Source organism: Pseudophryne corroboree (assembly GCF_028390025.1).
Source record: "Pseudophryne corroboree isolate aPseCor3 chromosome 6 unlocalized genomic scaffold, aPseCor3.hap2 SUPER_6_unloc_3, whole genome shotgun sequence".
Taxonomy (NCBI): Eukaryota; Metazoa; Chordata; class Amphibia; order Anura; family Myobatrachidae; genus Pseudophryne; species Pseudophryne corroboree.
In genome coordinates this window covers 479,240-497,089 of record NW_026967604.1, presented here as the reverse complement: position 1 = coordinate 497,089, position 17,850 = coordinate 479,240, and the positions used below count along the sequence as shown (strand labels likewise).

General features: G+C 52.6%; 1 protein-coding gene across 1 annotated transcript in view; it reads left to right on the top strand.

Moving 5' to 3' along the window:
* Positions 1-17,850, top strand: part of NEURL4 (neuralized E3 ubiquitin protein ligase 4) — a 228,071-nt gene that overhangs the window by 95,249 nt on the left and 114,972 nt on the right. The window contains exon 20 of the mRNA XM_063950431.1: positions 16,402-16,506. Coding sequence (XP_063806501.1) covers positions 16,402-16,506 — 105 coding nt within the window. The remainder of the gene's footprint in view (positions 1-16,401; positions 16,507-17,850) is intronic.

Genomic DNA, 17,850 nt, shown 5'->3' with positions numbered 1-17,850 from the left:
AGGTCCAGAAGCAGGCGGCAGAAGACTTTTCAGTCTTCCTGAGGTAGCGCACAGCACTGCAGCTGTGCGCCATTGTTGTCAGCACACTTCACACAGCGGTCACGGAGGGTGCAGGGCGCTGGGGGGGGGCGCCCTGGGCAGCAATGTATAATACCTTTTTATGGCTAAAAATACATCACATATAGCCCTTGAGGCTATATGGATGTATTTAACCCCTGCCAGATCTCACAAACTCCGGAGAAGAGCCCGCCGAAATAGGGGGCGGGGCTTATTCTCCTCAGCACACAGCGCCATTTTCCTGCTCAGCTCCGCTGTGAGGAAGGCTCCCAGGACTCTCCCCTGCACTGCACTACAGAAACAGGGTAAAACAGAGAGGGGGGGCACTTTTTTTGGCGATATTACTATATTTAAGCTGCTATAAGGATACAACACTTATATAGGGTTGTTCCCATATATATTATAGCGCTTGGGTGTGTGCTGGCAAACTCTCCCTCTGTCTCCCCAAAGGACTAGTGGGGTCCTGTCTTCGATAAGAGCATTCCCTGTGTGTCTGCTGTGTGTCGGTACGTGTGTGTCGACATGTATGAGGACGATGTTGGTGTGGAGGCAGAGCAATTGCCGATAATGGTGATGTCACCCCCCAGGGAGTCGACACCGGAATGGATGGCTTTGTTTATGGAATTACGTGATAATGTCAGCACATTACAAAAATCAGTTGACGACATGAGACGGCCGTCAAACCAGTTAGTACCTGCCCAGGCGTCTCAGACACCGTCAGGGGCTGTAAAAACGCCCTTTACCTCAGTCGGTCGATACAGACCCAGACGCGGACACTGAATCTAGTGTCGACGGTGAAGAAACAAACGTATTTTCCAGTAGGGCCACACGTTATATGATCACGGCAATGAAGGAGGCCTTGCATATCTTGATACTACAAGTACCACAAAAAGGGGTATTATGTGGGGGGTGAAAAAACTACCTGTAGTTTTTCCTGAATCAGAGGAATTGAATGATGTATGTGATGAAGCGTGGGTTAACCCAGATAGAAAAGGGCTAATTTCAAAAAAGTTATTGGCATTATACCCTTTCCCGCCAGAGGTTAGGGCGCGCTGGGAAACACCCCCTAGGGTGGATAAGGCGCTCACACGCTTATCAAAACAAGTGGCGTTACCGTCTCCTGATACGGCCGCCCTCAAGGATCCAGCTGATAGGAGGCTGGAAACTACCCTAAAAAGTATATACACACATACTGGTGTTATACTGCGACCAGCCATCGCCTCAGCCTGGATGTGCAGTGCTGGGGTGGTCTGGTCGGATTCCCTGACTGAAAATATTGATACCCTGGATAGGGACAGTATTTTACAGACTTTAGAGCAATTAAAGGATGCTTTTCTTTATATGCGAGATGCTCAGAGGGATATTTGCACTCTGGCATCGAGAGTAAGTGCGATGTCCATATCTGCCAGAAGAAGTTTATGGACACGACAGTGGTCAGGTGATGCGGATTCCAAACGGCATATGGAAGTATTGCCGTATAAAGGGGAGGAATTATTTGGCGTCGGTCTATCGGATCTGGTGGCCACGGCAACGGCCGGGAAATCCACCTTTTTACCTCAGACCCCCTCCCAACAGAAAAAGACACCGTCTTTTCAGCCGCAGTCCTTTCGGTCCTATAAGAACAAGCGGGCAAAAGGACAGTCATATCTGCCCCGAGGCAGAGGAAAGGGTAAGAGAGGGCAGCAAGCAGCTCCTTCCCAGGAACAGAAGCCCTCCGCGGGTTCTGCAAAGCCCTCAGCATGACGCTGGGGCTTTACAAGCGGACTCAGGAGCGGTGGGGGGTCGACTCAAGAATTTCAGCGCGCAGTGGGCTTGCTCACAGGTGGACCCCTGGATCCTGCAGGTAGTATCTCAGGGTTACAGGTTGGAATTCGAGAAGTCTCCCCCTCGCCGGTTCCTAAAGTCTGCTTTGCCAACGTCTCCCTCAGACAGGGCGACGGTATTGGAAGCCATTCACAAGCTGTTTTCTCAGCAGGTGATAGTCAAGGTACCCCTCCTACAACAGGGAAAGGGGTATTACTCCACGCTATTTGTGGTACCGAAGCCGGACGGCTCGGTAAGACCTATTCTAAATCTGAAATCTTTGAACCTGTACATACAAAAATTCAAGTTCAAGATGGAATCACTCAGAGCAGTGATAGCGAATCTGGAAGAAGGGGACTTTATGGTGTCCCTGGACATAAAAGATGCTTACCTGCATGTCCCAATTTGCCCTTCACATCAAGGGTACCTCAGGTTCGTGGTGCAAAACTGTCATTATCAGTTTCAGACGCTGCCGTTTGGATTGTCCACGGCACCTCGGGTCTTTACCAAGGTAATGGCCGAAATGATGATTCTTCTGCGAAGAAGAGGCGTATTAATTATCCCTTACTTGGATGATCTCCTGATAAGGGCAAGGTCCAGAGAACAGCTGGAGGACGGAGTAGCACTAACCCAAGTAGTGCTGCAACAACACGGGTGGATTCTGAATTTTCCAAAATCTCAGTTGACCCCGACAACACGTCTGCTGTTCCTGGGAATGATTCTGGACACGGTTCAGAAAAAGGTGTTTCTTCCGGAGGAGAAAGCCAAGGAGTTATCCGAACTTGTCAGGAACCTCCTAAAACCAGGAAAAGTGTCTGTGCATCAATGCACAAGAGTCCTGGGAAAGATGGTGGCTTCTTACGAAGCAATCCCATTCGGCAGATTCCACGCACAAACTTTTCAGTGGGATCTGCTGGACAAATGGTCCGGATCGCATCTGCAGATGCATCAGCGGATAACCTTATCGCCACGGACAAGGGTGTCTCTTCTGTGGTGGTTGCAGAGTGCTCATCTGTTAGAAGGCCGCAGATTCGGCATACAGGACTGGGTCCTGGTGACCACGGATGCCAGTCTGAGAGGCTGGGGAGCGGTCACACAGGGAAGAAACTTCCAGGGAGTATGGTCAAGCCTGGAGATGTCTCTTCACATAAATATACTGGAGCTAAGAGCGATTTACAATGCTCTAAGCCTGGCAAAACCCCTGCTTCAGGGTCAGCCGGTGTTGATCCAGTCGGACAACATCACGGCAGTCGCCCACGTAAACAGACAGGGCGGCACAAGAAGCAGGAGAGCAATGACAGAAGCTGCAAGGATTCTTCGCTGGGCGGAAGATCATGTGATAGCACTGTCAGCAGTGTTCATTCCGGGAGTGGACAACTGGGAAGCAGACTTCCTCAGCAGACACGATCTACACCCGGGAGAGTGGGGACTTCATCCAGAAGTCTTCCACATGATTGTGAACCGTTGGGAAAAACCAAAGGTGGATATGAGGGCGTCTCGCCTCAACAAAAAACTGGACAGGTATTGCGCCAGGTCAAGAGACCCTCAGGCAATAGCTGTGGACGCTCTGGTAACACCGTGGGTGTTCCAGTCAGTGTATGTGTTTCCTCCTCTGCCTCTCATACCCAAAGTACTGAGAATTATACGGCAAAGGGGAGTAAGAACGATACTCGTGGCTCCGGATTGGCCAAGAAGAACTTGGTACCCGGAACTTCAGGAGATGCTCACGGAAAATCCGTGGCCTCTACCTCTAAGGCGGGACCTGATTCAGCAGGGACCGTGTCTATTCCAAGACTTACCGCGGCTGCGTTTGACGGCGTGGCGGTTGAACGCCGAATTCTAAGGGAAAAAGGCATTCCGGAAGAGGTCATTCCTACACTGGTTAAAGCCAGGAAGGAGGTGACTGCACAACATTATCACCGCATTTGGAGAAAATATGTTGCGTGGTGTGAGGCCAGGAAGGCCCCGACGGAGGAATTTCAACTGGGTCGATTCCTACATTTCCTGCAAACAGGATTGTCTATGGGCCTCAAATTAGGGTCCATTAAGGTTCAAATTTCGGCCCTGTCGATTTTCTTCCAGAAAGAATTGGCTTCAGTTCCTGAAGTCCAGACTTTTGTTAAAGGAGTACTACATATACAGCCCCCGGTGGTGCCCCCTGTGGCTCCGTGGGACCTTAATGTAGTTTTGGATTTTCTCAAATCCCATTGGTTTGAGCCACTCAAATCGGTGGATTTGAAATATCTTACATGGAAAGTAACCATGCTACTGGCCCTGGCTTCAGCCAGGAGAGTATCAGAATTGGCGGCTTTATCGTATAAAAGCCCATATCTGATTTTCCATTCGGACAGGGCAGAACTGCGGACACGTCCTCATTTTCTGCCTAAGGTGGTGTCAGCGTTTCATCTGAACCAGCCTATTGTGGTGCCTGCGGCTACTAGCGATTTGGAGGATTCCAAGTTGCTGGACGTTGTCCGGGCATTGAGAATATATATTTCAAGGACGGCTGGAGTCAGAAAATCTGACTCGCTGTTTATACTATATGCACCCAACAAGCTGGGTGCTCCTGCTTCTAAGCAGACGATTGCTCGTTGGATTTGTAGCACAATTCAACTTGCACATTCTGTGGCAGGCCTGCCACAGCCTAAATCTGTCAAGGCCCATTCCACAAGGAAGGTGGGCTCATCCTGGGCGGCTGCCCGAGGGGTCTCGGCATTGCAACTCTGCCGAGCAGCTACGTGGTCGGGGGAGAACACGTTTGTAAAATTTTACAAATTTGATACCCTGGCTAAAGAGGACCTGGAGTTCTCTCATTCGGTGCTGCAGAGTCATCCGCACTCTCCCGCCCGTTTGGGAGCTTTGGTATAATCCCCATGGTCCTGACGGAGTCCCCAGCATCCACTAGGACGTCAGAGAAAATAAGATTTTACTTACCGATAAATCTATTTCTCGTAGTCCGTAGTGGATGCTGGGCGCCCATCCCAAGTGCGGATTGTCTGCAATACTTGTACATAGTTATTGTTACAAAAAAATCGGGTTGTTATTGTTGTGAGACGTCTGTTCAGAGGCTCCTACGTTTATCATACTGTTAACTGGGTTCAGATCACAAGTTGTACGGTGTGATTGGTGTGGCTGGTATGAGTCTTACCCGGGATTCAAAATCCTTCCTTATTGTGTACGCTCGTCCGGGCACAGTATCCTAACTGAGGCTTGGAGGAGGGTCATAGGATGAGGAGCCAGTGCACACCACCTGATCCTAAAGCTTTATTTTTGTGCCCTGTCTCCTGCGGAGCCGCTAATCCCCATGGTCCTGACGGAGTCCCCAGCATCCACTACGGACTACGAGAAATAGATTTATCGGTAAGTAAAATCTTATTATTTACTACAAGTACCCTGTGATTTACATCCAGTCTATACTGTGCATTGTTATATCCACCTATATAGCTTTACTTGTGTAGTGCAGTTACTACAGTATTGTTAGTCCAGTGCGGTTTATTGTTATCTGTGATTTCTGCATTGTACATGTGACTGTGTGTGCCATTAGCTGCTGTGTGATATCTACTCCGTGTATCCCACATATACTGCTATCCCTATATTCTGTACCCTGAGGGGGGCTCTGTGCGTCAGGGTTCTCATATAATATAGTGTTTATCACAGGATATACTACTTTGGTATTTTCTCTGTATATTACAGTCACCGTATACCTCTTAAATCCTCCGTGTGTGCGCTGCCTGTAGTCACACTATCCGGGGGGGTTTGTTAGGTACTTTGTCTGCTTTTATTGTACTATTCCACGCTACGGTAACGCTTTCATATAATGTCTGCTCATCAGGGTGAGGGTTCTGTGGCTGACCCTGCGTCCTGCAGCGTTCATGCCATGGATGTCTCTGAGGAAAATATTGCAGCTGAGGGTTCAGGTGCTGGGGCTGTGTACCCCTTAGTCTGTTTCCTACGTCGGGGGGCTACATTCTCTAATTTACTAACTACGCTTGTAACTAGACCTGCGCCCCCTACGGGACCTTCTGTGCCATTACAGCCACATATTGTCCCTGCTGTTAATCCACCATGGGCAGATGCTCTGTCCTCTCAGTTACAGCAATTATATCAGTCTTTGGCCAAGCAAAATCCTAACCCTCGCCCACCTAAGACCAAGGGGTCATGTAAGCGGGCCATTACTTCCTCACAGTACACTCATGTTACAGATACTTCATCTGATGACGATGGCGCATATACCGTCCCCTCAGACACTGATGCAGATGCTTCTGACAGGGAGTCCCTGACCCAAGTGGATGTTCCTGACCTCTTAGAAGCTATCAGGCTGATTTTTCAAATTGATGATGATGAAGAACCCCCAGCTACCTCTAAGAAACCAGATAAGTTCAAGCGTCAGAAGGTCACTAAATTAGTTTTACCCCATTCTGACCATTTGGTTGACATACGACGGGAATCCTGAGAGTATCCAGGAAAGACATTCTCTGTCTAAAAGGTTGCTAGCTCGTTATCCCCTCGCTGCAGAGTTAAGCAAAAATTGGGAAACCGCCGCTGCCAGTGGACTCACAAGTCGCACGTCTGGTGGTGTCATCTACTCTGCCTGTCACTACCTTCACCTCTCTGAAGGAACCGACAGATAAGCGTGTGGAGGATTGCTTGAAGTCTATTTACACTCTGGCTGGAGCTGTGCATAGACCCACTATTGCGGCTTCTTGGGCTGCTAAAGCTATTGAGGCCTGGGTTCAGGAAGTAGAAGCGGAGCTACCGTCTGATTTTCCTGATAATGCAAAACAGTGTCTTTCATACATTATTACAGCCTCTCATTATATTCAGGAGGCGGCATCAGATGCAGGTATTCTAGCGGCCAAAGCGTCTACCACGTCTGTTCTGGCTCGCCGGATTCTCTGGTTGCGGTCCTGAACGGTAGATCTGGACTCTAAAAAGACCTTGAAGGTGATCCCTTTTAAGGGAAACATTCTTTTTGGGTAAGATCTCAACAAGATTGTCTCTGACTTAGCGTCTGCTAAGTCTACATGTCTGCCTAGTACTACTCCTTCGGCCCCAAAGGCTAAGAGTACTTAATTTCGTTCCTTTCGACCTCCAAGTAAAGCAATGGGTCAGGCGTACCCGAAACAGGCTCGCACTTCCAAATCCACTAAGCCCAAACCTAAACGTGCCTGGGCTGCCCGTCAGCCTGCTGCAAAACAGACAAGCCTGCTGCATGATGGGGTGGGCCTCCCTCTGGGGGATCCCAGGGTGGGAGGCCGACTTCTACGGTTATCTCAGGTATGGCTGGATGCCTGGGTAAGGGAAGTCGTCACTCACGGATACTCCATCTCTTTCAAGAAACGTCCCCCTCGCCAGTTTTGCTCAACAAACGTCCCTTCGGATCCGGTGAAAGCAAGGACTCTCCATCTGGTGGTGCAATCCCCCTGGACACAGGAGTGGTAGTGCCGGTGCCTCTGGCTCAGAGAGGCAGGGGGTACTAAGCAACGCTGTTACTAGTCCCAAAACTTAATGGATCTTCTCGGCCCATTCTCAACCTCAAGTCTTTGAATAAGTTTGTGAGTGTCTCCAAATTCTGTATGGAAACTCTCTGCTCTATTGTTCTGGCCTTGGAGCCCAAGGTCTACATGGTATCCCTGGATATACAAGATGCTTACCTACATATACCTATTGCAGTGTCGTATCAGCAATACCTGTGGTTTGCTATTGACAACCTACATTTTCAGTTCCAGGCCTGGCCGTTTGTTTTGACCTCAGCTCCTCGAGTTTTCACTAAGGTCATGGAGGTCATGACGGCCCTACTCCGCCGTCAGGGTATCAGGATCCTGACGTATCTCGACGACTTGTTGATCCTGGTGAACTCTCCAGAAGTTCTCCTCCGTCATCTGGAGCTGACGGTCCAATTCCTGCAAGCCCACGGGTGGCTCATCAACTGGAAGAAGTCTTCCCTGGCTCCTGCTCAGAGCATGGTGCACCTGGGGGGCATTGTTGGACACCCACAACCAGCGGTTGTTTTTGTCTCCAGAAAAGATCCTGAAACTTCAGGACAAGATAAGATGCTTCCTCTCTCGCCCACGTGTGTCGATACTCGGCAATGCAAGTACTAGGCCTCATGGTGTCGGCTTTCAACATGGTGGAGTTCGCTCCATTTCATTCCCGCCCTCTACAGAGGTTAATTCTCTCCGGGTAGGACGGCCTTCCTCACTGGATCAGTTCTCACATGATATCCTTGACTCCGGAGGTCCGTCTGTCACTGACTTGGTGGCTGCAGGACCAACAATTGAGCAGGGGTCGTCCATTCTGGATCTCCAACTGGGTCCTTCTGACGACGGACGCCAGTCTGCGGGGTTGGGGCGCGGTGTTAGAGCAACACTCTCCTCAGGGTCGGTGGACCAGGGAGGAATCTCTCCTCCCGATATACATTCTGGAATTGCGGGCAGTGTTCAATGCCTTGACACTGGCCCTGCCTCTAGTAAGAACAGGCCTGTTCAAGTACAGTCAGAGTCAAGGGATCCGCAAGCAACGTTCTTGGACGCATTGGCAATTCCATGGAACTTTCGACTGCCGTACGTGTTCCCTCCGGTGTCACTCCTGCCCAGGGTAATTCGGAAGTTCAAGCAGGAAGGAGGAATACTAATTCTAATTGCTCCGGCGTGGCCCAGACGGCATTGGTTCTCAGACATGCAGGGTCTATCGATAGAGCATTCTCCTCGTTCAGGGCTCTTGTGTCTACCAGGATTTGGCCTGGCTAGCTTTGACGGCGTGGCTCTTGAAGCTTCCGTACTGAGAGCCAAAGGGTTTTCTGTGGCGATCATTCGTAAACCGGCTTCTGCTCGGATTTATCATAGGGTCTGGAATTCTTACTTCGCCTGGTGTGCGACTAACAATTATGATGCGTACAAGTTCAGTATTGCCAAGCTTTTGGCTTTCCTGCAACAGGGCCTGGACTTAGGCCTCCGTCTGGCCTCCCTCAAGGTTCATATTTCTGCCTTGTCGATTCGGTTTCAGAGAAAAATTTCGACTCTGCCTGATGTTCATACTTTCACTCAGGGTGTTTTACGGATTCAACCTCCCTATGTCCCACCTGTGGCTCCTTGGGATTTGTAGGTGGTTCTGGAGGCCTTGCAAGAGTCTCCATTTGAACCTCTTGAGTCTGTGGACCTTAAATGGCTTACTCTTACGGTCTTGTTCTTGCTGGCTATTGCATCTGCTAGACGGGTTTCAGACTGGGGTGCCTTGTCTTGTCGGTCACCCTTTTTGATTTTTCACTGTGACCGTGCGGTTCTTAGAACTCGCTCTGGTTATCTGCCTAAGGTGGTGTCGTCTTTCCACCTTAATCAAGAGATTGTGGTTCCAGCCTTTACCTCTCCAGTTTTATCCTCCAAAGAGCAGTCTTTGGATGTGTTACAAGCTCTCCGTATTTATGTGAAGAGGACGGCTTCTCTTAGGAGATCTGATAACCTCTTTGTCCTTTTTGGTTTTCACAAACGTGGCTGGCCTGCTAACATTGTCCCTGACGAAGCACGGCATCATTGGCCGAGTGAAACGCGTTGGTCCACGCCCCCTTCTTTCACCTGAAACCCAGAGATCCCGACCTCCTGGAAGACGCCGGCGAGAAAGCACCAGGAGGACCGGAGTTACAGGCGCCTGTAACACACCGCGGCTACGGAGAAAGACACCTGCAGCACCGAAGGATACAAACGGATACCCCAGCCCCGGACAGGGTGAAGACACGTAAGCGATCCTAAAAACTTTTTCACCTGAACGCCGAAGTACTGTGATTACTCTACCCTGGGATTACGGATCACCAGGAACTCCGTAACAACGGACCTTTGCGGACATAGATTGTCCTGCCAGAACTCTTGCATAACAAGTCACCAATTTCTCAAAGAGCAGGAGACCGGTCTCCATTACTTTTTATAATCATATATAAAGTGTAATTTGTTTTATTTTATTTCATTTTACTCCCACTGTATGTTAGTGGTAATAACGCAAAGAGCGCGCTCAGGTTAAAAGGAATAACATAACATTTTCATTTTAACGAATTAAGTTCATATTTAGACACATCCCATTGCCTTCTTTATTAATATTTACTACACCCATATATACATTGTGTATAATTATACATACCTCAAATCGATAACAGAATTTCACTGTATTTTCTTGTTACCAACCACCATTCAAGACTTTTTTAATAATTTTTTAACAATTTAACAAATTTTTTTGCACGAAACTGCATTCTATTCACTCTTTAATAAACTACCATTTCTGAGTATTAACCAGTAGCGCCAAAGGTTGGTCCCTCCCCCTAGAGATGGCCTTCTAACAAGCAGACTCTGGCCAGAGGGATTAGAATGGTGATTGCACAATCTTATGTACAGGCTGGTGTTGGAGATAGACTGGACTTCCAGCTCCTGCTACCATCAAAGCCCATTCTACTCGGTCGGTTGGACCTTCTTGGGTGGCCCGCCGTGGTGCGACCCTTGAACAATTGTGCAAGGCGGCTACGTGGTCCTCAGTGAACACGTTCATAAGGTTCTATGCCTTGGATAATTCCACCTCCCAGGATGCTTCCTTTGGACGCAGGGTTTTTGTGCCCGCTACAGTGCGCGTCCCCTCCCATGAGGAACTGCTTTAGGACATCCCCGATGTTATTCCCTGTGGAACCCCAGTGTACCCCGCAGCAGAAAAGGAGATTTATGGTAAGAACTTACCCTTGTTAAATCTCTTTCTGCGAGGTACACTGGGCTCCACAAGGCGCTCACCCTGACGCGCTTAGCTTCTTTGGGTTGGTGTGGCATTAGCCGCTGACACCTTCTCCTGTCGTGAGTGTGTGGTGTATGTGGCTACTAACGATTGTCGTCTCTTTTACCTGCTACTGCATTGGACTGGTTAACGAAACTGAGCTCCAGTGCACGGAGGCGGGGTTATAGAGGAGGCGGCGCTGTGCATCTTGGGAAGAAATTCAAAGCTTTTAGCCTGTTGGTGCCTCGGATCGAGATCCAACTCTACACCCCCAATGTTATACCTGTGGAACCCAGTGTACATTTTCCTAATCGTCGGACCAAGATCTTTAATTTGGTGTATAATGCGCCCTGACAGCGGCAACTTAGAAACATGTCACTCCTAAAAGTCGCCCTCCTGCTATTCATATATAGATAAGGTGCCCTGTCCCAGCAGTGGTAACACCCTCCTCTTCCTAGGTGTGAAGGAGAGCCTGTGCTGGGTGCCCGCTGACCCTCTCGCCCTCCTGCTAGTCGTATATAGATAAGGTGCCCTGTCCCAGCAGTGGTAACACCCTCCTCTTCCTAGGTGTGAAGGAGAGCCTGTGCTGGGTGCCCGCTGACCCTCTCGCCCTCCTGCTAGTCGTATATAGATAAGGTGCCCTGTCCCAGCAGTGATAACACCCTCCTCTTCCTCGGTGTGAAGGAGAGCCTGTGCTGGGTGCCCGCTGACCCTCTCGCCCTCCTGCTAGTCGTATATAGATAAGGTGCCCTGTCCCAGCAGTGGTAACACCCTCCTCTTCCTAAGTGTGAAGGAGAGCCTGTGCTGGGTGCCCGCTGACCCTCTCGCCCTCCTGCTAGTCGTATATAGATAAGGTGCCCTGTCCCAGCAGTGATAACACCCTCCTCTTCCTAGGTGTGAAGGAGAGCCTGTGCTGGGTGCCCGCTGACCCTCTCGCCCTCCTGCTAGTCGTATATAGATAAGGTGCCCTGTCCCAGCAGTGGTAACACCCTCCTCTTCCTAGGTGTGAAGGAGAGCCTGTGCTGGGTGCCCGCTGACCCTCTCGCCCTCCTGCTATTCATATATAGATAAGGTGCCCTGTCCCAGCAGTGATAACACCCTCCTCTTCCTCGGTGTGAAGGAGAGCCTGTGCTGGGTGCCCGCTGACCCTCTCGCCCTCCTGCTAGTCGTATATCGATAAGGTGCCCTGTCCCAGCAGTGATAACACCCTCCTCTTCCTAGGTGTGAAGGAGAGCCTGTGCTGGGTGCCCGCTGACCCTCTCGCCCTCCTGCTAGTCATATATAGATAAGGTGCCCTGTCCCAGCAGTGGTAACACCCTCCTCTTCCTAGGTGTGAAGGAGAGCCTGTGCTGGGTGCCCGCTGACCCTCTCGCCCTCCTGCTAGTCGTATATAGATAAGGTGCCCTGTCCCAGCAGTGGTAACACCCTCCTCTTCCTAGGTGTGAAGGAGAGCCTGTGCTGGGTGCCCGCTGACCCTCTCGCCCTCCTGCTAGTCGTATATAGATAAGGTGCCCTGTCCCAGCAGTGATAACACCCTCCTCTTCCTAGGTGTGAAGGAGAGCCTGTGCTGGGTGCCCGCTGACCCTCTCGCCCTCCTGCTAGTCGTATATAGATAAGGTGCCCTGTCCCAGCAGTGATAACACCCTCCTCTTCCTAGGTGTGAAGGAGAGCCTGTGCTGGGTGCCCGCTGACCCTCTCGCCCTCCTGCTAGTCGTATATAGATAAGGTGCCCTGTCCCAGCAGTGGTAACACCCTCCTCTTCCTAGGTGTGAAGGAGAGCCTGTGCTGGGTGCCCGCTGACCCTCTCGCCCTCCTGCTAGTCGTATATAGATAAGGTGCCCTGTCCCAGCAGTGGTAACACCCTCCTCTTCCTAGGTGTGAAGGAGAGCCTGTGCTGGGTGCCCGCTGACCCTCTCGCCCTCCTGCTAGTCGTATATAGATAAGGTGCCCTGTCCCAGCAGTGGTAACACCCTCCTCTTCCTAGGTGTGACGGAGAGCCTGTGCTGGGTGCCCGCTGACCCTCTCGTCCTCCTGCTAGTCGTATATAGATAAGGTGCCCTGTCCCAGCAGTGATAACACCCTCCTCTTCCTAGGTGTGAAGGAGAGCCTGTGCTGGGTGCCCGCTGACCCTCTCGCCCTCCTGCTAGTCGTATATAGATAAGGTGCCCTGTCCCAGCAGTGATAACACCCTCCTCTTCCTAGGTGTGAAGGAGAGCCTGTGCTGGGTGCCCGCTGACCCTCTCGCCCTCCTGCTAGTCGTATATAGATAAGGTGCCCTGTCCCAGCAGTGATAACACCCTCCTCTTCCTAGGTGTGAAGGAGAGCCTGTGCCGGGTGCCCGCTGACCCTCTCGCCCTCCTGCTAGTCGTATATAGATAAGGTGCCCTGTCCCAGCAGTGGTAACACCCTCCTCTTCCTAGGTGTGAAGGAGAGCCTGTGCTGGGTGCCCGCTGACCCTCTCGTCCTCCTGCTAGTCGTATATAGATAAGGTGCCCTGTCCCAGCAGTGGTAACACCCTCCTCTTCCTCTGTGTGAAGGAGAGCCTGTGCTGGGTGCCCGCTGACCCTCTCGCCCTCCTGCTAGTCGTATATAGATAAGGTGCCCTGTCCCAGCAGTGATAACACCCTCCTCTTCCTAGGTGTGAAGGAGAGCCTGTGCTGGGTGCCCGCTGACCCTCTCGCCCTCCTGCTAGTCGTATATAGATAAGGTGCCCTGTCCCAGCAGTGATAACACCCTCCTCTTCCTAGGTGTGAAGGAGAGCCTGTGCTGGGTGCCCGCTGACCCTCTCGCCCTCCTGCTAGTCGTATATAGATAAGGTGCCCTGTCCCAGCAGTGGTAACACCCTCCTCTTCCTAGGTGTGAAGGAGAGCCTGTGCTGGGTGCCCGCTGACCCTCTCGCCCTCCTGCTAGTCGTATATAGATAAGGTGCCCTGTCCCAGCAGTGGTAACACCCTCCTCTTCCTAGGTGTGAAGGAGAGCCTGTGCTGGGTGCCCGCTGACCCTCTCGCCCTCCTGCTAGTCGTATATAGATAAGGTGCCCTGTCCCAGCAGTGGTAACACCCTCCTCTTCCTAGGTGTGACGGAGAGCCTGTGCTGGGTGCCCGCTGACCCTCTCGTCCTCCTGCTAGTCGTATATAGATAAGGTGCCCTGTCCCAGCAGTGATAACACCCTCCTCTTCCTAGGTGTGAAGGAGAGCCTGTGCTGGGTGCCCGCTGACCCTCTCGCCCTCCTGCTAGTCGTATATAGATAAGGTGCCCTGTCCCAGCAGTGATAACACCCTCCTCTTCCTAGGTGTGAAGGAGAGCCTGTGCTGGGTGCCCGCTGACCCTCTCGCCCTCCTGCTAGTCGTATATAGATAAGGTGCCCTGTCCCAGCAGTGATAACACCCTCCTCTTCCTAGGTGTGAAGGAGAGCCTGTGCCGGGTGCCCGCTGACCCTCTCGCCCTCCTGCTAGTCGTATATAGATAAGGTGCCCTGTCCCAGCAGTGGTAACACCCTCCTCTTCCTAGGTGTGAAGGAGAGCCTGTGCTGGGTGCCCGCTGACCCTCTCGTCCTCCTGCTAGTCGTATATAGATAAGGTGCCCTGTCCCAGCAGTGGTAACACCCTCCTCTTCCTCTGTGTGAAGGAGAGCCTGTGCTGGGTGCCCGCTGACCCTCTCGCCCTCCTGCTAGTCGTATATAGATAAGGTGCCCTGTCCCAGCAGTGGTAACACCCTCCTCTTCCTCGGTGTGAAGGAGAGCCTGTGCTGGGTGCCCGCTGACCCTCTCGCCCTCCTGCTAGTCGTATATAGATAAGGTGCCCTGTCCCAGCAGTGGTAACACCCTCCTCTTCCTAGGTGTGACGGAGAACCTGTGCTGGGTGCCCGCTGACCCTCTCGCCCTCCTGCTAGTCGTATATAGATAAGGTGCCCTGTCCCAGCAGTGGTAACACCCTCCTCTTCCTCGGTGTGAAGGAGAGCCTGTGCTGGGTGCCCGCTGACCCTCTCGCCCTCCTGCTAGTCGTATATAGATAAGGTGCCCTGTCCCAGCAGTGGTAACACCCTCCTCTTCCTAGGTGTGAAGGAGAGCCTGTGCTGGGTGCCCGCTGACCCTCTCGCCCTCCTGCTAGTCGTATATAGATAAGGTGCCCTGTCCCAGCAGTGGTAATACCCTCCTCTTCCTCGGTGTGAAGGAGAGCCTGTGCTGGGTGCCCGCTGACCCTCTCGCCCTCCTGCTAGTCGTATATAGATAAGGTGCCCTGTCCCAGCAGTGGTAACACCCTCCTCTTCCTCTGTGTGAAGGAGAGCCTGTGCTGGGTGCCCGCTGACCCTCTCGCCCTCCTGCTAGTCATATATAGATAAGGTGCCCTGTCCCAGCAGTGATAACACCCTCCTCTTCCTAGGTGTGAAGGAGAGCCTGTGCTGGGTGCCCGCTGACCCTCTCGCCCTCCTGCTAGTCGTATATAGATAAGGTGCCCTGTCCCAGCAGTGATAACACCCTCCTCTTCCTAGGTGTGAAGGAGAGCCTGTGCTGGGTGCCCGCTGACCCTCTCGCCCTCCTGCTAGTCGTATATAGATAAGGTGCCCTGTCCCAGCAGTGATAACACCCTCCTCTTCCTAGGTGTGAAGGAGAGCCTGTGCTGGGTGCCCGCTGACCCTCTCGTCCTCCTGCTAGTCATATATAGATAAGGTGCCCTGTCCCAGCAGTGGTAACACCCTCCTCTTCCTAGGTGTGAAGGAGAGCCTGTGCTGGGTGCCCGCTGACCCTCTCGCCCTCCTGCTAGTCGTATATAGATAAGGTGCCCTGTCCCAGCAGTGGTAACACCCTCCTCTTCCTAGGTGTGAAGGAGAGCCTGTGCTGGGTGCCCGCTGACCCTCTCGTCCTCCTGCTAGTCATATATAGATAAGGTGCCCTGTCCCAGCAGTGGTAACACCCTCCTCTTCCTCTGTGTGAAGGAGAGCCTGTGCTGGGTGCCCGCTGACCCTCTCGCCCTCCTGCTAGTCGTATATAGATAAGGTGCCCTGTCCCAGCAGTGATAACACCCTCCTCTTCCTAGGTGTGAAGGAGAGCCTGTGCTGGGTGCCCGCTGACCCTCTCGCCCTCCTGCTAGTCGTATATAGATAAGGTGCCCTGTCCCAGCAGTGGTAACACCCTCCTCTTCCTAGGTGTGAAGGAGAGCCTGTGCTGGGTGCCCGCTGACCCTCTCGCCCTCCTGCTAGTCGTATATAGATAAGGTGCCCTGTCCCAGCAGTGGTAACACCCTCCTCTTCCTAGGTGTGACGGAGAGCCTGTGCTGGGTGCCCGCTGACTCTCTCGCCCTCCTGCTAGTCGTATATAGATAAGGTGCCCTGTCCCAGCAGTGGTAACACCCTCCTCTTCCTAGGTGTGAAGGAGAGCCTGTGCTGGGTGCCCGCTGACCCTCTCGCCCTCCTGCTAGTCGTATATAGATAAGGTGCCCTGTCCCAGCAGTGGTAACACCCTCCTCTTCCTAGGTGTGAAGGAGAGCCTGTGCTGGGTGCCCGCTGACCCTCTCGCCCTCCTGCTAGTCGTATATAGATAAGGTGCCCTGTCCCAGCAGTGGTAACACCCTCCTCTTCCTAGGTGTGAAGGAGAGCCTGTGCTGGGTGCCCGCTGACCCTCTCGCCCTCCTGCTAGTCGTATATAGATAAGGTGCCCTGTCCCAGCAGTGGTAACACCCTCCTCTTCCTAGGTGTGACGGAGAGCCTGTGCTGGGTGCCCGCTGACCCTCTCGCCCTCCTGCTAGTCGTATATAGATAAGGTGCCCTGTCCCAGCAGTGATAACACCCTCCTCTTCCTAGGTGTGAAGGAGAGCCTGTGCTGGGTGCCCGCTGACCCTCTCGCCCTCCTGAGCTGTGAATATCTTGCCCTCTGCCTCCGATTTAAGGATTTCCTGCTTCTGCCAGGTAAGACCCTCTCACCCCTTCATGTGTCCTGTCCCCACGTTACACACAGGGCGCAGTCTCAGCCACTAATGTAAATAATGTTCCCAATTCTGCACCCGTTCCATATACCGTATATTATCGCCCAACATTATGGTGATCAGCACTGCGCAGTACTGTATACCTGCCCGAATATATCCTCTGTCCTCCTCTCCTCTGTCACCCCCTCTTACGTGATGCGTGTCCCCTCTGTCACCCCCTCTTACGTGATGCGTGTCCCCTCTGTCACCCCCTCTTACGTGTTGCGTGTCCCCTCTGTCACCCCCTCTTACGTGATGCGTGTCCCCTCTTAAGTGATGCGTATCCCCTCTGTCACCACCTCTTACGTGATGAGTGTCCCCTTTGTCACCCCCTCTTACATGATGCATTTCCCCTCTGTCACCCCCTCTTACGTGATGAGTGTCCCCTCTGTCACCCCCTCTTACGTGATGCGTATCCCCTCTGTCACCACCTCTTACGTGATGAGTGTCCCCTTTGTCACCCCCTCTTATGTGATGCATTTCCCCTCTGTCACCCCCTCTTACGTGATTCGTGTCCCCTGTTACCCCCTCTTACGTGATGCGTGTCCCCTCTTAAGTGATGCGTATCCCCTCTGTCACCACCTCTTACGTGATGAGTGTCCCCTCTTGTCACCCCCTCTTACGTGATGCGTGTCCCCTCTGTCACCCCCTCTTACGTGATGCGTGTCCCCTCTGTCACCCCCTCTTACGTGATGCGTGTCCCCTCTGTCACCCCCTCTTACGTGATGAGTGTCCCCTTTGTCACCCCCTCTTACGTGATGCATTTCCCCTGTCACCCCCTCTTACGTGATGCGTGTCCCCTCTGTCACCCCCTCTTACGTGATGCGTGTCCCCTCTGTCACCCCCTCTTACGTGATGCGTGTCCCCTCTGTCACCCCCTCTTACGTGATGCGTGTCCCCTCTGTCACCCCCTCTTACGTGATGCATGTCCCCTCTGTCACCCCCTCTTACGTGATGCGTGTCCCCTCTGTCACCCCCTCTTATGTGACACCCCCTCTTACGCGATGCGTGTCCCCTGTCACCCCCTCTTACGCGATGCGTGTTCCCTCTGTCACCCCCTCTTACGCGATGCGTGTTCCCTCTGTCACCCCCTCTTACGCGATGCGTGTTCCCTCTGTCACCCCCTCTTACGCGATGCGTGTTCCCTCTGTCACCCCCTCTTACGCGATGCGTGTTCCCTCTGTCACCCCCTCTTACGCGATGCGTGTTCCCTCTGTCACCCCCTCTTACGCGATGCGTGTCCCCTCTGTCACCCCCTCTGACACGCGTGTCCCCTTTGTCAACCCCC